The sequence below is a fragment of the Lingula anatina genome, chromosome 2 (assembly GCF_051362555.1).
Source record: "Lingula anatina isolate TDL-2025a chromosome 2, LinAna3.0, whole genome shotgun sequence".
Classification (NCBI taxonomy): Eukaryota; Metazoa; Brachiopoda; class Lingulata; order Lingulida; family Lingulidae; genus Lingula; species Lingula anatina.
The window spans coordinates 45,860,772-45,886,665 of NC_141768.1; the positions used below are offsets into that span (position 1 = coordinate 45,860,772).

At 35.3% G+C, this 25,894-nt stretch overlaps 2 protein-coding genes and 1 long non-coding RNA gene across 6 annotated transcripts in view; 1 reads left to right on the plus strand and 2 right to left on the minus strand.

Annotated features, from left to right (window-relative positions):
* LOC106171043 (bifunctional glutamate/proline--tRNA ligase) overlaps positions 1 to 10,062 on the plus strand; it is a 30,420-nt gene extending 20,358 nt beyond the window's left edge. Inside the window, exons 23-34 of one of the 3 annotated variants that reach the window (XM_087006566.1) lie at positions 1,575 to 1,777; positions 2,016 to 2,067; positions 2,435 to 2,644; positions 3,043 to 3,195; positions 5,955 to 6,056; positions 6,328 to 6,483; positions 6,753 to 6,947; positions 7,294 to 7,467; positions 7,863 to 8,023; positions 8,334 to 8,477; positions 8,706 to 8,801; positions 9,571 to 10,062. In XM_087006566.1, the coding sequence (XP_086862692.1) occupies positions 1,575 to 1,777; positions 2,016 to 2,067; positions 2,435 to 2,644; positions 3,043 to 3,195; positions 5,955 to 6,056; positions 6,328 to 6,483; positions 6,753 to 6,947; positions 7,294 to 7,467; positions 7,863 to 8,023; positions 8,334 to 8,477; positions 8,706 to 8,801; positions 9,571 to 9,727 (1,803 nt within the window). In that variant the 3' untranslated portion in view covers positions 9,728 to 10,062. The other 2 variants (XM_087006567.1, XM_087006568.1) reach the window with 2 other exon arrangements.
* Positions 10,063 to 10,452: 390 nt separating this feature from the next.
* On the minus strand, positions 10,453 to 12,232 carry LOC147763757 (small ribosomal subunit protein uS14-like). The gene is made up of 3 exons (XM_087006573.1): positions 12,111 to 12,232; positions 11,552 to 11,651; positions 10,453 to 10,696 (listed from the first exon to the last, which is right to left on the minus strand). The coding sequence occupies exons 1-3, from the start codon at positions 12,209 to 12,211 to the stop codon at positions 10,688 to 10,690; spliced, it is 210 nt and encodes a 69-aa protein (XP_086862699.1). The 5' UTR covers positions 12,212 to 12,232; the 3' UTR covers positions 10,453 to 10,687.
* A 2,901-nt stretch (positions 12,233 to 15,133) lies between these two features.
* LOC147763758 (uncharacterized) lies at positions 15,134 to 19,249 on the minus strand. 2 transcript variants are annotated; one of them, XR_015332656.1, is made up of 3 exons: positions 19,075 to 19,249; positions 15,630 to 15,724; positions 15,134 to 15,400 (listed from the first exon to the last, which is right to left on the minus strand). It is a non-coding gene; the product is annotated as an uncharacterized LOC147763758 (long non-coding RNA). The 2 variants fall into 2 exon arrangements; XR_015332655.1 differs by lacking the exon at positions 19,075 to 19,249 and adding an exon at positions 16,567 to 16,755.
* Between the last annotated feature and the right edge of the window lie 6,645 nt (positions 19,250 to 25,894).

Below are 25,894 nucleotides of genomic sequence, written 5' to 3' on the forward strand. Positions count from 1 at the left end.
GATGAATATTCATAAAACGCAGGTCAAGTTCGAAAATCAGTATGATCGGGCCATTATTGTAGAAGTTATGCTGTTTTTTCACTTTTCAGCATATTTTTCACATTTCCTCAGATTCAATTCTTAGGCATGTTAACAGTCTCATTATTAAACTAATAAGATACATAAAAGTGTTTGTTTGACATTTCCTGCATCTTTACAACATTGTTAGTTGATTTTGTAAAAAAGATGGTAAACTTGTTATCATGTATTGTGTAATAAAGTTTCAAAAATAGAAAAAAACTCATATCATTGCAGTTTGTCAGATTCAATCATTCACTATGTTCAGAATCTCAGAATGGAAGAAATTGGACATTTAACACTGCTCTGTTGATATTTTTCCCATCTCATCAATTTTCTTAGTTGATCATATAAAAATGGCAGTAAACTGTTAATTTTGTTTTATGTTAAAAATTGTTAAAAATGGAAAAAAAAACATTTCAGAACAGTGCTGTCTTGTTTACATTTTGGCATTTTCAAGTTGTGACTTTGAAGTTCCATGGGCCTGAAGACCTTTGCTAGTCACATTTTCTGAACATCCATGATACTAATATTTTATTATTAAAAATTGATGGTCATTATGCTGTTAAACATGTAATATTGCATCAAAATTTGAAAAAAACCTATTTAGGGCACTGTTCCCATGATGACCATTTAAGAAAAACCATGTCAATTACTGTTCTTAAACAGTACAGTAAATATATATAGATGTGTCTGTACATATTGACATCACCTGTGTCTGTCGTCGCCGTCATCGCCGTCGCCGTGCACTTTCATTGTAAGCACGATAAGTGGAAGGCAGTTTTACTATTGGGCTTTATATTTACAGAGCTGATGAATATTCATAAAACACAGGTCAAGTTCAAAAATCAGCATGATCGGGCCTTTATTGTAGAAGTTATGCTTTTTTTTTTTCACTTTTCAGCATATATGCAACACTGTAAACACATTTCAAGAATAACCGATAGGCTTGTTGTCATGAAACTCACAGGAGTAATTGATCTTACTAAAACGCAAGTCAAGTTCGAAATCGGCATGCAGCCTGAGTTGGAAAAGCAGTCTAATTGGCTTCTTTTTCTGGAAGTTATACATGTTCAAAGTGTGAACTTGAACTCCCATGGGCCTGAAGCCTTATGCTTGTTACACATTTTACTTACATTGGTATTACCTGTTGAGCATAATTAAAATTTGATGTTAAATTTGCAGTTTAACATAATGTTCTTTTGCATCAGAATTGACATTAGCCTATTTTGTGCATAGTTATTTCCTGCTTTTTGTCTGTACATTTGACAGCTTTGCTGCCTTGTTTCTGTGTTATGCTTCTTTTTATTATAGTGTTAGGACAGTGAAAATATTTCTGATGATATGCACTTTACATATATTTATTGGGTCAGTAAACAGTAGTAGTGGTGGTGGTTTGTTTGTTTGTTTGTTTTTCAAAACAATAGCCAAACTCAGAGTTATTTGCACTCGAGTTTTCTTTGAACCCACAATACTCTGGGAAAGAATTATGCAAAAATCTCTCATGTTTTGAACAGGATCAGGTTGATGAAGAAGTGAAGGTCCTCTTGAGTCTCAAGGCAGAATACAAACAACTGACAGGAGAGGATGTTGCTGGGGGTGGTGGTGGAAGGAAGGACAAAAAAGGGAAGAAAGAAAATAAAGGCGGCAAGGCAGCTGAACCAAAACAGCAGAAGCCAGCTAAAGAAGATGCTGGCAGGGAAGTGAAGAAGGTCACTAGGTAGGGGTCTTATTGGCACAGATACATGCTGTGTTTCAATTTGTTTAACAGTAACCAGTGTTTGGTTATATAATGGCAGTAATTATAATAATAATAATATGTATGCAGCAAGGATAATAACAATAAAATTACTCTCACAATAAAGTGTTTTTCAAAAAGTTAGATATATCAACATACATGTGCACCTATTGTGATATTAAGAATTTAACAAAATTATCTTATTTTCTTTCTTTTTCAGGTTGGGTTTAGAGGCCAAAAAGGAGGAAAATCTTTCAGAATGGTACACTCAGGTACATCAAGTGTTCATAAAACTCATAAATTGTAATAAAATTATTTTTTGTAAATGCCAATTGTTTACAAGAAACCAAAAAAAAAAAAAATGGATGACAACAACGTCTCTAAAGATTGGTGTCTGTGATAATATTTAAAAGAATTTAGAAATGTACTCCAGGTAAAAGGTGGCCTGTTTTATGACTACAAGTTGTTGAGACCCTTAATAATTCCCCACCCCATATGTGTGAATTTCCATATTGAATAGAAAATGTGTTCTGTATGTCAATACATACAGTAGTTGTAGTAGAAGAAATGTTGAAATTTCTGCATCATTCAAAGATACAGAGCTCATGGTAAGTTGTTTATTTTCTACTTATTTTCTAGGTGATTACAAAAGCAGAAATGATAGAATACTATGATGTGAGCGGTTGCTACATTCTGCGTCCATGGTCCTACTCTATCTGGGACGAGATCAAGAACTTCTTTGATGCAGAGATCAAGAAGTTAGGCGTTGAGAATTGCTACTTCCCCATGTTTGTCTCCCATGCTGCCTTGGAGAGGGAGAAGACACACATTGCAGACTTTGCCCCAGAAGTAAGTGGTCGTTTATGTTTTGTGAAGTTTAAAACAATTATAGTTTTTAGTTTGTCCTTATACAGCCCTCTTCATTAAAATTTATGAATAATTTAGTTTTTTTTTTTTTTTTTTAATTGACACGTTTTCCTCTTCAGCAAATAGGTGGACAGAGTTATTGCAAGATTTGCCTCATAAAAGAAAATTTAGAAATTGAAAATGAAAAACTAAGAAACTGTTATAGTTTTACAGGGAAAATTAGATTCAAATCATTTTATTCAATATATTAATTTTATTTATGTTTATTTTTATTTATTTATTTATTTATTTTTTTTTTTCAAATCAAATTATTGTAGCACATATCTAAGGATATCAAGAACAAACCAAGATGTTATATAAAATCAGTCTTTTTAACCTAGGTTGCCTGGGTGACGAAGTCTGGCCAATCAGATCTGAATGAGCCTATTGCCATACGTCCAACCAGCGAAACTGTGATGTACCCATCTTATGCCAAATGGATCAGATCCCACCGAGACTTGCCTGTCAGACTGAACCAGTGGTGCAATGTTGTGGTAGGTATTTAGTACCACCAGCGTATACGCTGGCGGTACTCATGGTTTTAGTCCCGGCCCGTCTCGTACAGCTCCGCCGGCTCCTGCGGCTCCGCCGGCTCCTGCGGCTCCGCAGTCGGGCGCCGGAAACAAGTCACCGTTACCGCTTCTCCTCCTAGACCGCAGGGACCTGTGTCCCCATCTCTTGGATTTAGGTCACATATAATCTCAACTTGAACCCCCTGGTATTTTTGTCTCAGTTAGTGCATTGGTCTAGGTGTGACGCTCACTGAAATGCACCCTTGTCAAAATTTTTGAAAATTTGATGCTAAATATCTCCCAAACTGAAGGAATTATGGAAAAAGTTACTATAGAGGTCTGACCAAAAGTCATATATGGAGTTTCCAAATATGCCCTTGGATTTGACATTTGACCTTTATTTCAAGGTCAAACAGGCCAAAATTTTCTAAAAATGGGAATTTTCTGCAAAAAAAGAATTGTTTGTGCCAATTTTCAGAAACTACACAGACCTAAGCTTTCATATTACAGTGGGGACTACTATTTAGGGACTCCCTTCATCTTCATGGGTTTGGGGTCAATCGGTGCATTTTCACCGGAGAAGCAGTCATTTGATGCCGAAACTAAAAACTCTGTAATTGTGGAACTGTTTACACTAGAGACGTCTTGTTTTTTGCATTTAGTACAGCTTGTCAAGCACAATACTGGAGGTGGTGTCCATTTTCTTATTTTCCATACGGTTTAGGAGTTGCACTTTATTAAATAGTACAACAATGCAATATTCAGTAGTTAACATAAAATGAAAAAACACTCCCAAAATTAGCAGAGATATGCCCATAGAATTTGAATAGAAAGTCATTAACTAGCAATCTAACTGTGACCTTGATATTGACCTTTGACCTACTTTTCATGATGAACTTCACTTTGCAAGTTTTCTGGTCCTTAATTATATCATCAAAACTAGCAGAGATACACCCATAGTTACCATTGAACTTGAATAGGAAGTGATATACTGACAATCTTAGAGCGCATTCCCAGAGATTAAGATCGATCTTACTTGATTGACCTAACTCCCTGCAGTTAGCCGACCGCACACGGAATTTAATTATTCCCTTACAGCTTTTAGTAGGCAGGACAGGCATTTAAGCCAGCTATGCTGACAGTAATCTAGTGAGACTCCCCATGGGGATAGATCGATCTATAATCTGTGGAAATGGGGTCTTACTGTAACTTGGAAATTAGCCTTTGACCTTCTTTTCACTGGCAGTCTAACTCTGACCTTCAAATTGATCTGTGACCTACTTTTCATAATGAACTGCACTAAAAAAAAAATCCCTCCCTTATATCTCCAAAACTGGCAATAGTTGCTATTGATCTTGAATAGGAAGTTATATACTGGGAAACTTTTACTTTGAAATTGACCTTTGACCTATTTTTCACCATGAACTATAGTTTGCAAATTTTCCCACCCTACAGATGCATGAATAGGCAGTTTTTTTTCCACAAAAGCCAACTGATTGCCTGCATATATATATATATATATATATATATATATATGTAGCAGTTATATATAGATATACTTGCTTTAATGCATGATTAGTTTGACATTAGTACCCATTTGGTCAGCTGTACATGTGTACATTTAAAGCAATAATAACTCTTCCTTTGAGATTCAAAATTCCGCAAGAAATAGATTCTAAACAACACACGGAAATATATTATACTGCATTTCACCACTAAAACAGCTGTTATTGTAGTAAAACTAAAAACTGTGCTTGTCAATAGGGCTTTCGATGCCTTTCTTCCTGGTCGTCAAGGCATTCGTTGCCAAGGGTTTTGGCGCATCACGCAGATTCAACTATATTTTGTTGTTTATCTTTTTTTTTTTTCAGCACTACCCAAACAAGCTTTTCACTTTTTGGGTGGATTCAATTTCCTAAATTATAATTTCTCTCCCAGTTTTGATATTCTAATTATTTTAAATGTCAAAACAGCTGCATCAACCCATTTTTAAATTTTCATTAATATATATGATACAAACAAGCACAAAAATAAAGAATATACGATGTTGCCCATGTAGGCCAATATCAACTACAGAATAAAAGGCAGCACGGTTTAACCCAAATATAAACAAAATTTCAAATATTGTTTCCATCACAGTTAGTGAGGAAATCCTACATTCACAATGATACTACATCCTTGTATTTGACCTTTTGCTTTTGCCCACCTGATTTAAAAAAAAATAATTATCTATGTAAAATGATAACCCTTGTTTACTGCATTTTATACAGCTTGTCAACCCCTCCCCCTTCTTTTTCCTTCCCATACGAATGCGCTTACTCCAGCTGGTGGTACAATACCAGGAGGCGGTATCGCCTCTCTGATCCTCTAGTTGATACATGTTGTAGTAAGTACTGATTGCATTTCAAGTAGGGATTAATTTAGATAAATTCTGTGGCAGGTAGTAAATGAATGCTATGGTAGATATTAAATGAATGTTGTAATATCTGATGTTTACATCAGTCAAAATTTTTGTAAGAGGGTAAAAACATTGGTCCATGTTCTCTAGGGCATAGTACAACTTAGTCAATTGGTGAATTTGTTCTTATTTGACCACCAGAAATGTAAAACATATATTCCTTTGGCTTTTCTGCAATTTTTTTTCTCACTGATGGAATATAAAATATTGATTTGGTCTAAATAAGGCAGAAATGTCTACATTATTTGTATATATTACAATATATGAATGTACTGTATTACAGAGATGGGAGTTCAAGCATCCTCAGCCTTTCCTGAGAACCAGAGAGTTTCTGTGGCAGGAAGGACACACAGCATTTGCTACCAGAGCAGAGGCTGAGGATGAGGTAGGCAGGGATAACCACCAGATAACCTTTAGAATTATGTTTTAAAAGATAACTCTCTAGATCAATAAAATAATGAATGTCTAGGCTGCAGGGGATGTTTGATTTCACAAAAGAACTTTAGTGATATAGAGTCATCCATTACACAATTCTACAAAGTGTAGGCTTTTTCCATCCCCTTATGTACAACGACAGAGGATGTTAATCTATACTGATCTGCACTAGATCTAAATCTATACTACAGTGAACAATGGACATATTTTATTCATTGCAGGTCTTTAAAATCTTGGATCTGTATGCCAGAGTGTATGAAGAGCTGCTGGCAGTTCCTGTAATAAAGGGAAGAAAAACAGAGAAAGAGAAGTTTGCTGGAGGAGACTTCACTACAACCACTGAAATATACATTTCTGCTAGTGGTAGAGGAATTCAGGTGGGTATTGATCTCTGTGATGAATGAATATAGAAAGTTTGTTTTTTTTAATATAAATTATGATGCTTTAGTGAAACCCGATTTGCAATGTCACTAAAATTAATATTTTCAAGAAATTGTTAATGATATGTATAATATATATTTGAAAAAAAAATTAAGTTTGTTTCTTAGAGAACTAAAATTTATCAATAAGACTGTCTGTTTGTTATTAATAAAAAAAATATGGCTCATTTTATGATCTAATAAGTTTTTGCTTGTTTTTCTTTCAGGGAGCCACATCCCATCACTTGGGTCAGAATTTCTCAAAAATGTTTGAGATAATGTATGAGAACCCAGACACTCAGGAGATGGAGCACGTCCACCAGAACTCATGGGGTATCACCACCAGGACCATTGGTGTCATGGCAATGGTGCATGGAGACAATACAGGCCTGGTGCTGCCACCTAGAGTAGCATCTGTGCAGGTAAGACGTCTGCAGCTTTTATTTTTGACATTTTTATTATGTGTATTCTGAAGATTTACTTCTAAATTGCGGATGTTCTTCAAACATTGGTAGGTCTTCTTTAGTTTTCAAAAATATTTTAAAATATAATGAGTCCATGAGGATAAAATGTCTCAAAATTTTTTAATATATCAGAATTATACATTTTATTTTATATGGCACTAAATTTTTCATAAGGTTTATATATCATCACATGAACTTTTTTCCTTCATTTCAGACTTAAGAAAATTGTATTTCCTCTCAATTTGGATTTTGATGTAGAGAAAGTTTGTTTAGCACCCTGATTAATGTTCTATTTTATTCCTAGGCCATCGTGGTTCCGTGTGGCATCACTGCCTCACTATCAGATGCAGACAGGCAGAGTCTTATAAAAAGCTGTGAGGAGCTAGAGAATATTCTAGTACAGGCAGGAATCAAAGCTAAGGGTGACTATAGAGACAACTACTCACCAGGGTGGAAGTTCAACCATTGGGAGCTTAAGGTACTTACAAATGTTATGCTAAAACACAACATGTTATCTTAATTGTTACAGCAATATATTGTGATTGACTTGTAGGTTTGGCATTGGACGAGTGAAAAAAATGTGTCATTTTTTCAGTGTCATAGTTACTAGTTCAAGGGGAGATTTTTTTAATTATTCGTGTTTCATCTTCCGATTAGTTGATTTTCACGTGGTAACATAGTTTTGAAGTGATCAGTGGACTGAATCAGTTAACTTAAGTTTTTATGTTCAATATTTCCCAGGGTGTCCCAGTCAGGATTGAGTTTTTATGTTCAATATTTCCCAGGATGTCCCAGTCAGGATTGAGTTTTTATGTTCAATATTTCCCAGGGTGTCCCAGTCAGGATTGAGTTTTTATGTTCAATATTTCCCAGGGTGTCCCAGTCAGGATTGAGTTAGGCCCACGAGATGTTAAGAATGGAGAACTGGTTGCTGTGAGGCGAGACACCGGGGATAAACTTACCTTGAAACAGGCCAGTGCCGCAGAGGGAATCAAGAAATTGTTGGAGGACATTCAGTCTTCTTTGTTTGCCAAGTAAGTCTACACAAAATCTAATGCTTCCCAGAATTTATACACAGGAAGCTGCATATAATGAAAAATTGTTACTGTTACGTGGGGAGAAAAGGAAGAAAAAACATGAATTGATGTGTGTTTACTTGGGCAATCCTTTGCATGAAGATGTTGTTTCTACTGAAATACAAGCAAAAATTTACTACTTATTTAAGCAACATTGAAAGCAATCTATTCATGTATTTTAATTTATAATTCTCATAATTTATTTATTTTCAATTTTGTTTAATATTTTGGCAAATGAATTAAAATATTAACAAAATTTCTGTTGCAGAGCCAAAAAGATCCAAGATGAATATGTAGCCCTGAGCCATGACTGGCAGGACTTCTGCCATCAGCTGGACCAGAAGAAGATCATCATGTCTCCATTCTGTGGGGAGGGAGAGTGTGAAGAGAAAATCAAGAAGGATAGTGCAAGGTACAGTATTTACATTATTATTAGATCTGATAAGAAAATAAATCTATTTAAAAAGTTATCCTGATTCTTCAATGGGTATCCGATACAGAAAATATGTCAATCTTGAAAATATATTAGACAAGGTGGTCCAAAGGTTGTAATAGGCCATTGTATGCAGTTAGAAAATTAGAGCCTTTAGATATAGGACATGTTGCTGGTTAAAGAAAGTATTTGACTGTCACCTTGTAGCTTCTATACTGCCAAAAGTGGTCCAGAAGAACGGGGTTTCTTTAGCTGGATCCATGGTCTGTTCTGTTGCTCGGTACAGATGCCACAGGGCCACAGGTTGGTCTGGCATGGTGTGTTCCACATTTATGGAAATCTTTACTATAGTAGCAACCAACAGCAGTTTTTGTTTTAGGAGCATTTAATGGAATGGTGCCAACAGCCTTAGCCATCTGCTTTTTAGTTATGTTAATTTAATTTTGATTTTCAGCCTGGAAACTTGGAATGGTTTGAGACTTTTTATGGCTGCACTAAAATGCCTATTATTTAGATACCCTGCCCAGGATTTTTTTCTTTAAATTAAAAACAGCTTCAGTAAGTTAAAGTATTCACTAACTGCTAATTACATTCCATGCCCAATACATTTGTTCGCATCCCTTGTTTTATGTTAGTTATAATACTAATGGTCAACCAAGACATAAACTCACTCAAGAAAGAAAATTTATCTTTCCAATAGTTATTGAGTGGTTGCTATGTATTTCCAATTTCAAAGAAAAATAAAAAGAACATCAGCTTAACGTCATGGTGGCAGGTATTCAAGCAATAGACAGATGTATGGATATCCGGTTTTCATCCCAAATATTAATTACCGAGACCATTTTTCTGTCAAATTTGACTTCTACATACATTTGCAGGGCATATGAACTAGACTCACTTTAGGCTAAAACAACTTAGCCAAACAATTATATTTGAGCTCACAAGACAATTGTCACTAAATTAATGCACACTTTGGTAGAAAAAAAAATTCATGTTTCCCCATTCACGTGATAAGCATTTGCCCAAATATGTTTACTTTTGTGTAACGAGTCCTGCGTATGTGTGATTTCAGAGATGCAGTGGTGGAGGAGGGAGCGCCATCTATGGGAGCCAAAAGTCTGTGCTATCCGTTCCAGCAGCCAGGGGATATAAAGGCAGACATGAAGTGTATTCACCCAGACTGCAAGGCCAAGCCAATCAAGTACTGCCTCTTTGGACGAAGCTACTAGGTTGCCTCTAATGCTTTAAGCAGGAAAATAGAGGGAAAAAAGTTGTGAAGGACAGAAATTGTACCGTGTGAAAGTAAAATAGATTAGTGCGTGGTTTCCTTTTCTTGAAGTGTATTCATACCTCATACAAATTGAAATGGCACGATCATGGCAGCATTCTTTCTGTGTGATTAACAGTGAAGATGGCATAGCAGACCTTAATTGGAGGTAGTGAACAGCTTGCCAATGGTAATACCAGAAGCTACAGGACAAGTAGTTTAAGTGTTAAATGTTCAAAATATAGACATTTATTTATTTGCATGAGACTGAAACAAATAAAACAGGTTCATTAGCAATGATGTTGTTTCAGGTTTGCTACGTTACTGTCAATCTTGTCAAGAAATAATAAAGGCCACAAGTATGTTTTGGAATTTTTGTTTACCAAGATAGTTTCAAATAGTTCTCAGCAGTTGCAACGCTCGATTGCAATGTCATTCACTGCTTATTCTTATAACAATGTGAAGGTGGGGGGGCATGCTTAATGTTCAGCAGTTGATTGTGCTCGAACTGGTAGAGATGAGAATTGGCATTCAGATTGTTTGATGTGTTCTAGTTGTGAACTAGAAATTTTTACTTTTTTGTCAAAAACTCTCAAATGGTAGAAAAATCTGAATTCAATACTTCTTGAAAGCATCATAACAATAGAAGAGGGCTACAACACAACCCATTAAACAACACACATCAAATTTTCTTTTACAATTTATTTTCATAAATGATAATAACACCCTAAAAAATGCATTTTAAATTTGCTCTTTCGCACAGTTGTAAGGTTTCTGGGCAAATTTTTCTGTATAAAGCTGAACAGCCATGTCTACCGATCCACATCGCAGCCCTTCATCACAGGTTGGTGAGGTTTTGCCACCAGGGTGCCATTTCTTCACAAGTAAAATGCATCTTCTCGGGTCAATGTGCATGGAATCTTTAGTCAAGCTGTAAAAAATGAAATATGAAACATTTTATAATCACTTCTCTACGGTGAGAAGGTCTATGTCCACATACATGCTTCTTATTTAATCAAATTGTTTAAGTTGCGACTAAGTAGAAAAACGATACAAATTTTTTATTAAATCTTCAAGTGTGTCGGTCAATGGATGTCTAGATCACCATTTACAGTCTTTACTCACTTATTTTACTTGAAACTTTCTATTTAAAATCTTTGATCTATGTTAAATAGTAGTTGCTAATACAGAACAATGTAATATTTGTAATCAGACTTATAAGAACATGTTCAAAGCCATTAGGCAAATAAAACCCATAAAATTTCAGATCAACCCATTTATTATAGATGTGTTAACTATGAACCATAGCTATTCTTGCATAACTAGGAACTTGGGTAACTGCAAATTTATTGGAATTTCTCTCTGCCTTGAGTAAGTCAATATTCCTAAGTTTCAGTTAATACCAAATGAAAATCTTTTACATATGGTTAGTGTAAACTTCAAAGCCCAATAGTGGTTAGACTTATACAGTAAAAGTTAATTGACAATGTAGTTAAAGATGTGCTAGATTTATCTGCCTACATCAATTTTACCATGCAATTTCTTTTCACAGATCATTGCTCAACCTGTCCCTACACTAGATTTGCTGTTTTATTTTAATTTTAAAGCAATATCTTCCTGTACATTTCAAAAGGAACAATCAGCATCAGTTACGTTCTTAACTGTCAAAACTGGGAAAATATGTAGGAAGAAAAATTGATTTTGGGAAATTTTTCAAATGTGTCAAGTTCACTTCAAACCCCAGCCGTGTTTCTGCAAAGTGACTTAACACCGCCCCAATCCTCACCTTCTTGAATCCTATGTCTGCAGAATATTCTCTAAAGCATCTTCTGCACATGTTCAGACCATATTTTCTGATCAAGCCGTGGTGATTAGAACACACTCGGCTGTAATGTAAATAGAAACGAGGTTAACAATATACTACACACAGCAAACAATGCAATATATTGGCTTTGAAGTTTGGAATTCGTCACGTTTTTCTTACATACAAGTTTCCTCTGAAAAGCATTATCAAGCATTCAGAAAAATGGCGTGGATGCACATTAGTGGATTCCGAGTATGATTTTAAAGCAATGTGTGATACTTAAGTCTATCTATGAAAATGTGTTATTTCATCTTTATTTTATCGTTACATGAATAATGAATAAACAGGAGTAAGGGATATAAAATCGTTGCCAAGATGGTATCTAACACTCCATTTAGACTGCCAGCAAATTAATATAAAACATTCCGAATAAATCCTTTGACATTCGACGTTTATCACATAAGACACTGCAATAATCACAATAAAAAGGATGTCAACATATTCAAGTTATTAAATACAATTGTATAATTCGTTTACTTACCAAGTGCGGGAGCCTGGACCGAATTTCTTTGGGTGCGAGTTCCACACGTTAGCAAAACCCATGATGGCGGCTGACGAAAAGAAAGAGCATGGATACCACATTCCCTAATTTATCGAAATATAGAAATAAGAATATCAGTCAAAATACATTATACTATTGTATCAATCAGTTAAATACTGTTTATAGTTCGTTAATAATACAATTTAAAACAATTTTCTTTGTGTTTTAAAGTGTATAAATACTTTACGACCTCGTATACTTGAGAACAAGGTAAATTCTCCACCTAGGCAAAAGCAAGGAATGCGATGTGCACAACTAACGCAATTCGTCCAATGTACGGTTACAGGTGAATGCACTTATTTATCTTTGGCATTGAAACTCTTTAAAAGCCAAAAGAAATAAAGCTGTTCGTTTTGGCCAAAATGGATTTCCAGGAGTAAAAAACTGCGATTTTCTCAAATTTACCAGTGGTTAATAAATCCATTCCAACATTCAAAGTTAGTCCATGTTTATGCCCCTATAAAGTTTGGTTTTTTGCATGGACATAATAAGAGAAGGTCTCTTATTATGTCCATGGTTTTTTGTGTCCTTTTGGATATTTTCATAACCTGTAAAAGCCACTTTCTATTTTCTGAGATGCGTGAAACGGTTACACTATAATTCCCATTTTCGAGACTCGTGAATGCGGCGTTTTATTTAACGCCATTCGTGAAACGAAGTGATTATACCCGACGATTCATGATTTTTAGGTTTTTTCGTATCGCATCATAGTTTAGATATAAGTAAAGTTTCATTACTGTGATTTGTGAATTGATTATTTTATTACCTGTAAACTGTGATCAATGCCTCTTCTCCCCCCCCCCCCCCCTTCCCGTCAAAATGGAACCCTGGATATTATTTCAATTCCTAAAGTTTGTTCACTTTAATACTTGATAAGATTGGCCTTTCGTATGGGGTCGGGGGTCGGGGGGGGGGGGGGGCTAAGTAGAGAGACCCACTAGGGAAATAAAATTACCAATTTACAAATCAAGGTAGATAAAACTTCATTCATATTTCATTGATAATGCACGTCGATAATCATCCTGGAAATCACGAATCACCGGGCATAATAACTTCGCTTCACTATTTAGATACGAGTCATTCGATGATAATTTTGAGATTGAGTTTCAAATTTTGCAAAATAATACTTTCATTTTCTACTTTCGTTTTCAATATAATCGACAGTGTGACGGCCATCTACCGCCTTGACAAAACCAAAGACGCAGAAAACCCATTATACATCGGGGCTGAAAGTCCCAGACCTTTAATCTATACATTTATTGAAAAAAATAATGGCAATGTGAGCGTCTGGTCACGTGAGGGTGTTTTTTTCTGCAGCAGGAAACCGACCTCTCTTATCTGCATAATGTTATTATGGTGAGTAAGACGATAATATTCTTTAATATTATATAACACCTTTGGAACGACTCTTTGATGCAAATATATAGTAATATGTTTAAACACTTTATTTTTTTTTTTACATTTGCCACTGCTGTGGCGTTAATATCAAAGTTCAGATTTGGAGAAAACAACACCTGCATTTTCAAGTGTATACAAAATTTTAAAAAAGCACAATACAAAACCAGATTTAAAATAAGGGAATTTGGCATGTTGTGGTAGTCAACACCAACAAAATATCAATACTAAATATTAACGCTTTTACTTTTTACGGATGCTTTGGGTGTATATCATTCCATGTGTCAGCAACCAACAGGAATGGTAGTCCGCTAGGAACATTAGTCCGTTCTCCATTACTTTAAACAGGTGACAATCATCCCATACACAAACCCCTATACTACGACTAACCCTAACCTGTATTAATCATACGGGACCCTGGACTTCCATTTCTAGGACAACCATTCCTGTCACAACGGGTCACATCAACGAGTGTTTTCAACGAGAGATAAAGAACTGGGCTGGGTCGGCTTATCCAAAGCGAAACAGGGTGGCCATTTCTCCTTTCACTGTGGGGGATCTACCGCATCATCGTGTTCGCAGGAGCTTGGGGAAACGTAAAACTAGGAATGAGATGAAACGTTCTTCATCTGAACTAGGAATTGAAATGGATGGTGCCAAATTAAAAATTCTTAACGACATAACTGTTGCCTGTTTTTTTTTTTTTTTTTTTTTTTTTTTTTTTTTTTTTTTTATGTACATAAATGAAAGCTTGTGTAGATTGGGTGTCAGTTATAATGGATTTGACACAGAGCCACAAGGTCAAAATTCGTCTAGCACAAATTTGCAGATCTTTTACATAACCTCGTTACAAGGTACAAATAATTTGGTATTTACAGTTTATGTATACTCTGATTGCCGTTTTACATGAATAATTTGCGACGTTCGTCCTTTACGTGTTTAACTATAGATATTTTTTTTTCATGATAACAGAGGTTGTGTTTAAAGATCAGCATGATCGCATTATTTAACGTATGCTTTTATTAATTTATTTATTGATTTATTTTCTTTGTGTTATTTAAATTGTGTGAACGAATTTTCAACTTCAAAGTCCTCTCATGTACCTTTGACCAGGGAATTATATCGGATATAATTCCCTGCTTTGACTACCCAAGCAAGGTTTAAAAGTCCGAGAATTATATGCCAACAACGTGCATTGGTGACGCAAAAGTGATCGGTTAGAGCATGCAATTTTTTTTTTCATCCGGTTTTAACATCATGTACCGATTTTACGACTTTCGTTTTCTAATCAATTAGAAAAGCACTCCGAGAGAGCAGACCTCGGCCAAGGCAGCAACTTTTGATTATTATTGATTATTGGTTGATTATTGATCTGGATCACCACCAAAAACTAATCATCTGTTCCTTGGCCAACTTCTGACAGTTCCTGAAAATTTCATCAAAATCGGTCCATAACTTTTGGAGTTATGTTGATGACACACAGACAAACAAACATACAAACATAAATAGGGGTGAAAACATAACCTCCTTGGCGGGGGAATAAAAGCGACAGCCAGGCGAGAAAAATGTCAGTTTTTAAGGTTCCACAAACTTTGGAATTTTTATTTTATTTGAATGTGCTCAATCGAACTCAATCGAATTTATATATTTAATATAAATATTCGACACCAGACATTTAGACAAATTAACCACACATTCCAGTATAAACTTGTCCAAGATGAACAAAAACGAAGGTCCACGTTCCTTTATTCGTCGGAAACTCGGTGTTCATCATCGTCAGCATCTTGAACATCATCGTTCTCCAGTTCTGCAATCAAGCGGGCCAGCTCATTTTCCTGAAAAACACGCACGATATCAGCAAGTACAAATGCATCTCTCTGCCCTTTGTATAATGTCGATAAATTAAAGGAACTAATCAAATATTCCAAAATAACTTTAAACCATTACTATTAGATGGAAATTCTTTATTCAGCAGGACAGCAAAGATTTGACTAAGTGGTTTTTGCAATATCCCCGATTCGTTTATTTGCCACCCGTCATTCTATAAAATGACCATGAGCTCACCTCTTCACTGGACTGGTCAGCTTCCTTTGACAGACTCCTGTCACCTGAAGCATCCCCAAAACTACGACGACGGCGACGAAAATACACACGAGTCCCTGAAGAAGATTTCATCTATGTTTATTAAATGTTTAATTTGAAAAAAAATGCAAATGAAACTGTAAGATACACCTGTGGTTTTCTACGCTTTTGTGCGAGCGAGCGCAATTGTGTGTGTGTGTGTGTGTGTGTGATCGTGAGAGAGAGTGAGAGAAAGTGAGAGAAAGAGAGAGAAAGAGAGAGAGAGAGAGAAGAAAAAAGTAAGAACCGCCACAAAAGACATAACATGTACCACCTTGCTATTATGAGGAAGGAATTGAAGGACAGCGATAAAAAATTAATATGACAAATACCATACAGTAGGACGCTGTTGCCTTCAACTTTTATTTACATTGAATTGCTACAGTGCAATTTGAATATTTGAACGACATTGTTATAAAATATAACTTTAGTAAATTATTAACAATAAAAGGATTAAAATAAAAAATAAGGGTCATACAATTTCTTAGAAGCCTTCTAGTTTAAGGTGAGATATATTGCCTTAAATGCTTCTATACCTACATTGCTGGTAGTCTAGTTAAGGCTGTATCACACCAAGAGTAAAGAGGTACGTTTGATTATCGTATTTGGCATCTATATTTGCACAACATGGAGCATATGAAATCCCCTTTTTTGCCTGCGTACTCGAGACGTGTATGACCAAGCCTAACGAACCTCAGTGCGTTGGGCATTTTTTCTCAATTGTTAGTGCCATACGCTAGGTGGGAGAATACCCCAAGATGTGGTGACCGTTCGAACCGTTGACAACACGTATGGCCTCGTGCAACTGTTCCATTTCTTTTATCAGTTTTACACGAATTAAAATACCTCGCGAGCCACAAAAAGCAGTAGGCTAACTTACCTTCAGAATCAGCGAACATGTCCATAAAGAGCACTGCCACCAAAAGCAAAGCGACCAAGGTTTTTTTCTCCATCTTGCTAGCTTTTACCACACGGCAATCGTTTGAACAGAAATGTGAATTTTCCGCGATCTGACGACTCGTTTTATAGGCCCAGCACAACCCCACCCAGCTTAGGTGACTAATACGAGTGAACAAGAAGAGAAGAGGGATCTGAACTTTGGTTGGCTGTCTGTGAGTGAACACATCGCAGAAAGTACCATGAATAATAATATAGAATGCCACAAAGAGTCACAGACCAAGAGTCACAGACCTTCCAAATAAAGACGCTGAATGGACACGACAACTATGTTTGGCTTTCATAGTTGGACTCTGACAACTATTATTCCCAAGAAAATAACACATAATACCATTATTATATGGTAGCAAAAATTCTCATCGCATAGATACGTGTAGAATTGTATACTTAAAAGGAGCCCTAAAGGCGTATGCGCTCCGATAACAAAAAGATCGATACAAATGTACATACAGATGCATTTAAATATATTAGAATTATTGATATAAGGGTACATTTATATAAAATTAATATTATTTGCAAAACACCGAATGAATCAATTTTTGTGCAGTTGCTATATGTGAAAAATTTTTTAAATGTCATTTTGACTACAGCCGTCATGGAACAGCTTATGCTGCCCAATAAATCTAGAGAATACATGTAGCAGCGAACACATTTAACTGTAACAGAACTAGTAATGCATTCTTCTCTTCCGCTCTTTATAAGTTTTGAAAGACATCATTTGCTCAGATAGACAATTGAAAGATCGTTGTGGTGCAAATAGAAATCATTCAGGGATATTTTCTTGAAAAAAGTTTTAGCCAAACAAAGCGATAGAGTTAAGTACCGCATTCTGTGAAAAAATAAATCTATCCCGTTTCTGACGCACCTTACATGTTTTTAATCCGAAAATTTAATAAAAAAAATTATTAAGGAATATGTTAAGGACAATTTAAGCTATGTTTTTAAAACCTAGGATTTAAGGTGCACCAAAGTGCACACTTTTTATATGGATATTTTTAATCCACAAACGTCCAAATATGTTCTCAATAAATGGTATTTAACGTTAAAAACCTCACTAGGTGACGGTTTCTTGGTTTTCACTGACAGTCCATTGCGTTTGTTGAGAACCACTTTGAACACCCGAACACAATCGGATCATCGTCACTACAAAATTCTTCGAATCACGACCAGCTCTAAAATGGTCGGTACTGTATTGGTTCAGTGTTGGGTGTGATTTCAACGTATCAAATCAGTGTTAACATACTGTAATAGCTTGCCTTCTTATTCACATCACAGACAAAATGTGACGTCAGTCTTAAATGTTATATTGAGAGATTTAACATAAAGGGCACCAGAGCAGGAGTTAAATTCAAATGAACTAGGTTCATGAATTGTAAATGAAGTAAACAACATGTACTTTTATATAAATCGCAGGTTGACTTGTCAAAACATCTCAACTGTTTTCTTTGATTCTCTCATATATTAATGAGATAAGGCACGTGCGAAGGCCACTTGGTAATGTCGTGAGCGGTGTTGATTCTGTGGTTTTCTCTTGGTAGAAATAACAAATTATATATTTGAATGGAATAAGAAAAAATAAAAAGAGAGAATTAGAATAGATGTAAGAGCCTAAGATAAGTAAATTGAATTTCTAATGTTTTGATACATTCTTTCTGATTCTTTAGATCATTTTATTTTGTTTTTTACTCACTTTACCTCTTGGTACCTCTATCATTGTATGATCGTGGCTTTCTTGAACTGTGACTATCTGTATTATTGTAAAATATACAGCAAAACACGTCTGAGATGAGTAACGCCGTAATGATAAAAATTGAAATGCAAACTACAAACAGAGTAAATAGATTTATGAAATATTATTAATATGAAAATAAAAAGAAAATCGATATAAAAAACAACAAAGATGGCAACGAAGAAAAAACACATAGCTTATATATTTATATACAAGTTGAACGATAAAAAAAAAAGAAATAGCCTTAAAAACTCCATCTTTGATGGTCAAAGGTGAAAAGAAGTTAAGACCAGTAAAATATCTTCTATGCAAAATGTTGCTTTTGATTAATATAAAATAGGTAATGAACGATGAAAAAAGTACAATATTTAGAATAGTGCAGCAACATGCGCATCCGAATAATCTCCATCTTGAAAATAATGATTGTTAGTGCTTATCAAAAGTGCAGATCAAACAAAAATATAAAAGAAACATCTAATTCACTTTTTTTATAAATAGCGGTTGCAAACTACAAAATTATAAACAATACAACAAAACCAAAAGCATGAAAGATCAGTAAAATAAACACAAACTCAAAACAAATATAACAGCCTAGATCTCGATCCAAGGCAGAGATATCTGGCAATACTTAATTTGTAATTGTATGCGGAAACTGCGACGACTCCTAGCACCCTGTGTTTAAAATCACCAGCAGCAACTAACCTCGTCCCAGCATGCGCCCGTTGATAAAGTTGAGGACCCTAAAACTCAGGGCGGTTGCAAGGCGTGATGCATGAAATCTCGTCTCGCATGAACTAACGCGGGACCTGATGGCTTGATGCGGCCGCTACGCGTGAAAGTTCACACCTTCAGTCTACCGTTACCCCGTAGTTACATCTCGCCTCCGTCATTATCAGAATTGAAAATTTATTGACTGTCCCCGACATCCTTGACTGGCCAAGCAGAACGAGGGGGAAATGCATGTATATCAGCAACAAACCCAATTTTATGAGAATATACACGTCACGCGTAAGGAATAAAACCATCTATTACTTTCCTGGCCAGTGTCTCTGCACTTGTGATAAAAAGAGAGGAAAGGTACAGACATTTCATAATATCCATTGTGTAAGAACTGCATAGGATGTTTTGATATAAATGTGTTGAGTACAAACTGTATTTCGCCAAGAAATAAACAGAGTTTGCTAAAATAAAAGAAGGTTTAGCACAAACTTTAAGTCATGAGCACACATATTCATTACGTGCTAAATATATATAGTACGCTTTTTTCACTTTTGCACAAAAAAGAGGGTTTATAGCACGCATATTTTATGCGACGCAACTGTTGTCTATATCGTGTACGCTTTCTTTTAAACAAAAATATGCGAGGAAAGGTTGTTCAAAATATGTTGAAGATATTTGGCAAAGGAATAAAGTGCTATTTTTTAAAATAAAAGTCAGTTAGCATGCCTATCTGATCTGTAAGAAGGAAATACCTCTTTTTTTAATGTTGTTTTTAGTTGTGTATCTATACTTAAACCTCAATTAGACTTTTTCCTTTCAAGGTTGAATGCAGTTTTCAAATGTATTTCAGATGAGTTGTACAAGCGTGTTAAGTTGTCTAAAGTTTAAATATCTGCGTGAGATACTACTAGTTTTCTACACGTGTGGAGACGACTGCGCACTTAGAAATCATGCCGTTTTTACTGTAAAAATCATATCTATTCAAACTCGAAATGTGACAATCAACCACTGTCGAATATATAGGCTATAAGCAGAAGTAAAGGAAATTTTCAACGAATCACATTCAAGATTTTATTTATTTATTTATTTATTTATTTATTTATTTATTTATTATAGATAGATGGATAGATATCTTTAAAATATAAACATTGTGCCATTGAAAATTGCATGAGCCCTGCAATCATGGGTTAAAAACCTTCTAACAGAATTATAATTATTAAGGTAAGATTAAGACCATTGGAATTAACAAACAAACTTTACCTAAACTGTATGGGTCTTCCTATACAAGGTCTTCCTAATGGATGAAAGAACATTTGAATGTGTTTTGTTTAATGAAGCGATGCACGAAAAACACCAATTGACTTTGTTGTTACATATCGAAACTCTTTTTCCTATGACAGTTAACAATACTAGGTATACGTAACTTTTTTACCTAATGATAATAGCCCAAGTGATCCAAAGCCAGGTATACAGTTTGAAAAAAGAACTCAAGAAAGAAGGCTGAGAGGCGCACGCTGAGAGTTAGGTCTCTATGTACAGCAAATTTTTTAAAGATTCCTGGAAACGTTCCCCTTTCCCCTTTATCTCACAATCTCAAAAAAAAAAAAAAAAAAAATCTTTGAAAAATATTTGGATTTTGAATAATGGAGAGAGTGATGGTAAAAATTGGGACTTAAGAACTCGAAAATCGGTTTATCAATTGTTATGTGGCATCTATCTTTATCCTTTTTCTGTATGTAAAAGTATAGCGCATAATTTATGCCATGAATTTCGTCTTACTTTGAAACTGCGATATAGGGGCGTTTTCTTACAGGGACCAAATGTAAAAGTGTGATAGGTTACTTCCTTTTTATATCATTTTTGTTATACTTAACATTTATTTCAACCCATTATTTTTACTTCTTTGCAATTTAGTCTATTTACTTTTCGATGTTATTCACTAAATACTGAACCCAAGTATCAAAAATCTTATTAGTTCTTTCATACTTGTTGATTCTTTACCATGATTTCTGTAATCCACCACCTTATTCTTTATCTTCTTTTCATCACAAGTAGGCAAAGTCTGGTCATGTTAGGAACACAAGACTTACCGGAGTTAAAGCTCTTGCCGGCAATTTTAAAAACGCCCAAATCGGCTACATTATGGATCATGCTCCATACTATAGTCCACCTTCACCCTCATCTTCACCCCCCCCCCTCCACCCCACCCCTCTCCACCCTACCCCACCCTGCTGCAGTCTTCAGCGTTGTGAAATTCAAAACTCTTAATTATCCTGTGAATAAAACGGGAAGTTTCAGGGACGCACTTCTTTATGCTGTCTATAACATGAGGGTAATGGTTGCTTTCTGTTTACCTACTGCTTGTCAGTAAATTTGGAGTATGGTTGGTGTGCTTTGAAATGGCAGTCGTGTAAAAGTCATTATAAAATGGCAGGGTCAGAGGAAAGACTAACTTCATTGTATCGTTCATCGCAAAAATCTAACGCGCTTTAAATGTAAATCGGATTATAATGGCAGCACCGATGAAAGCACTGACAAAACCATACATTCTGTTGATGCCACGGCCCACTTCGGTAATAATGGATTTGTAAATTGTGTCACAAAATATTGTAAGGATGAAAATTTCTGGTTATCTTGTATCTATGACAATGAGAATGAGAATATAATTCTCAACTGTGCAATACTTGATTACACTTCTTCTGATATCAAAGTTCGACAGCGATAAAATTACATCCAAGAACCTGACATAACTTTTATTATCTTTAGAATTCAACAGAAAGACGAAACTGGACAGATCCATTCATCACTCACAGCTATAAAACAATCCATATTAACTCTTTTTTTAAATCAGGTGAAAATATTCAAGTCCATTGTTTTTTATTATTATCGGTCTGCATTGTGTTATAGGCCTTTCTTTCGTCTATTCTACCATCTCATCTGTTTTGGTTTTGTTTCTTATACGCTGATATAAGTATGTATGCATTTCATAATGATGATACCTTATACATTGACGTAATTATCAGATATAGCTAATTCCGCTGAATTTTACTGATACATGCCACTTTCAAAGCTGACGTCACTGTACCTAAATTTACCCTTTGTTTCCTTCCTTAACATTGATGGATCAGTAGAGAATGCAGTCAGACCGTGCAGTGGCATCTCACTTTAATTTGTCCATTTACTGGCGAAAGACACAGGCCGTCTTCTGGGTCTTCCGGAAGACGGTCAGATTTTCAAATTTACATTGACGGGTGTCTAATTTTTTTCTGTCGGATGTCAAAAATGGAGGGTGGATCAACAAAGATAACTTGGAAGACCGTCCAGAAATATCTTTGGATCCGCCCCTGAGGTAGACCCTTTTTGTCAAAATTAGTCCTGATAAAAAAAAAACAACTTTTTTTGATAAATCAACATGTGCGTCACTTTGCTTATCATAGGAATCCAATAATAATTCTGCTGTGCCGAGCATTGCATTTAAATTTTCGTACATCATTTCAAGCAAAATGTCTCAAGACAACGACAGCCAATTCAAAATCACTTATTATAAAATCTAAACGCCATTTTTTCATTTATTTTCCTTATCATTTTAACATTAGGTTATCCACCCATTCACTAGTCTACAGGTATGAATCTCTCTCTCTCTCTCTCTCTCTCTCTCTCTCTCTCTCTCTCTCTCTCTCTCTCTCTCTCTATATATATATATATATATATATATATATATATATATAATTTCTTCATTCATATTGTGTGGTAACCGCACTTCTAAATAAAAGTCACAAAATCTATTTTGTACCAAAAAAATGTATCTACACGTGTATATCAGGACAGGAGTTCAATACGTGTTATTCCTCATCTGTTCGACACTTGTGTATCAGGGGCAGAGTAATAGATGGAACCGTATGATAATTGCATGTGTCGTGGTCGTAGAAACGACATTCTGACGTGCGATGTCACGATTTGTCATCTTGGTCTCTATCAGTTCTCTATCTCCCCACGCCCCCTAATTCTTCGCCTGGCTTGCTGACACTAGTAGCCTACTGAGGAACCGCAATAGATTATCACTGACATTGTGACACACACGCTAGACGTACAAGTACTATCATGGGGATTGTTTGACATCCAGTTGAGGTGATATTAACACAAATTTTAATGCATTTCTCTACTTTCAATGACAAACATGAATAAAAAATGCGCGCTACGCCTGTCTGCGTTACATATCCGTTTCTGTTTAAGCACGATCACCAAAATCATTATGTAGTTGGTAAAACCAGAAAAAGATGTGAAAATTTGTATGTTTATATATATATACATTAGACACAAATTGATAATAAATTCATGGAACACCATGCCACCCTAAACAACGTCTCTGTCATCCATTCTGGGTTTATTCCTTAGTGTTAACAAGGGGCAGATGTAAGTGAAAATTATTTTCCACATGGCCTATATATAACTTTCATATATTGAGAATCTTGTTGCTACTGCCAATATTTAAACAGACGTTTGAGAAATAAAAGTATTTAGAAGGGGATCTTTTATGGTATTAATTGAAATGCACTTTCTCTGATAAGCCTCCAACATTACAGTGTACTTAGCACCCGGGGTGTTCAAGTAATGAAAACCAGTCACCGTCAGTTATCCGACATTACACAACACCCTGTGTGTCATAGTGATAAAAAGCAGAGTTGGAGTATCTTCTTCAGCATTATGCTTCCCTCTGCGTATCACAGTAACAAAATACATGTAATATAGTGACAAGAAGTGCTCCTGTTGATTCTTGGCGCATCAATGGTCAGTTTCACAAAGACATTTTTAGACTACTGTCTTCAAAGATAAAACAGTAGCAGTCCGTATTTTAACCAAATGTTGCGTCTGTTCTTTAAAAAATAATGACACGGCTAACGTTGACAGGTATTTTATTTTAGTCGACTACAAAGGATTTGTTGCAAAGTGAAGTAGACCAAAACTTTTGCTATTAAAGTTAACACCATGTTCCGGACCTTAATCGGGGTAAACTTAGGACAATATGAGAGGAACCAGAGCTACAAATGCCTGGAGCTCGTGTTACCTTTTAACTGTTAGAGGAGATTGTTAATGTTACCAAGTGACGTTTAGGGCTGAAGATTCAGATTTGACTTTAAGCATTGCCATAAATGTTTTATGGGTGTCGTTTTAAATCTATCCTGAGCAATTAATGATATTGTTATTAAGAATTGGTTACATAATTTACATTTATTACTGTTGCCTCTTAAAAAGTTCTACGTGACAGTCGGTAAAAAGATTTTTGTAATCTATCGCATTCATGCAAGCTAAATTAATAACTGATTTTATAGTAAGACTTAATGTCTATCCCATTCATACCTACTACCTGATACCAATAAATACAAGTAAAAGCCGGTTCTTGCATAATATCAATATAATTATTTATAATAATGATTAATTTCTTGTTATAGCGCATTCCATTGTGTGCATCTTAATGCATTTTACAATAACAAACAATACAACATTATACAAATTATAATTATTGTAAAATACATTACTATATAAAATGCAAACTTACTTTCAAATTAATTTAAAGCTACTGGAAAATGACTTAAAGTGCTTCAATACAAAATAGAAGTTAAAATGCATTACTTAAAAATGCTTTTTAAATCATGAGTTTATAGGTTGATTTTAAAACTGCCATAAACACTTCTGGCTCTTACATAAAAAGACAGGTTTTTCAATAATTTTCTCTCCATGTCTAGTGATTGAAAATGTAATTGTTGCAAAAAGGTTTTAGTTTCTCCGCTTAATCATAGCTGATGAATAACATCTGCATTTTAACATGGTGCAGTGGGTTGTCAGGGGGTGTTAGGGGGGTTCTGACCCCCACCCCCCACCTTTGGTTTCTAGAAAAAAAAATACGCCAAATGGTCCCCTCTTGATGTTAGAAAGTTGAAGAGCTGAATTATAGTTCTAAGCTGCACCAAATGGCACCGTTTGGCTTCGCATCCGAGGCCTGTCATTCTTAAAAAAAATAAAGAAAATTATTACAATGGACTAGTTCTGCGGTTACATAAATAATTTTGTGGTGGTTGTCATGTAAAATAACTGTAAAAGCCTTTCTATTCTCCACAGTGACTAACATGTTGACTTGCAAGTTTGTGGACTTTTTTCTGCATTCCAGTTTCTTTTTCAAAAAAAGGGCTTGAGTGGGCAGTAGATCTTAGCATGAAATAAAGAAATATTTATTCTGGACTGAAGGAGCCTTATATTTTCAGACTGAAAATATAAGGCTCCTTCAATCCAGGATAAATATATTGCTGTCCAATGAAAGGAAGTATCTAATCTGTCCAAAACGTGGGCCATTTTCATCTCTCTGGAAACCGTTTTAAATTGACAATTCACTAATTTTTTCTTTAAAAGACTAAGATGTTCCCTCTTTCTGTTAAAGCTATCTTCACATAAGTTCTTTTGAAAAAACGGCCTTGTGGACAATTTCATATTGCCAACGTGAATCCCCGTAATGACACACGTATATCCCTATGGCATGAATGCTCCCATTACGCCAAACGGACCACAGAGCAAAAAATAATTTTCCAGATGAGTAAACCGGGGGGTTTGCCAATGTGATTACACGGTTCAGAGGCAAAGTGGTTTCTAAGACCGCAGAAACTAATCAAATTCCTTATGTCTGGTTATGCAGTATTTGTCTGTCCACTGATATCATGAATTAGAGAGAGGGATTAATAGTGCATTCACTAGTCATTATGAAGATATGATCACTGTGTTGCGTCACAATGTGAAAATAATTATAGCATTC

What these genes read in the sequence shown, in the direction of transcription:
- LOC147763757 (XM_087006573.1), bottom strand. Translation starts at nt 12,211, where the DNA reads ATGTGGTATCCATGCTCTTTCTTTTCGTCAGCCGCCATCATGGGTTTT. An exon ending in GGTCCAGGCTCCCGCACTTG is followed by an intron (nt 11,652 to 12,110) that starts GTAAGTAAACGA and finishes TTTACATTACAG; the next exon opens with CCGAGTGTGTTCTAATCACC.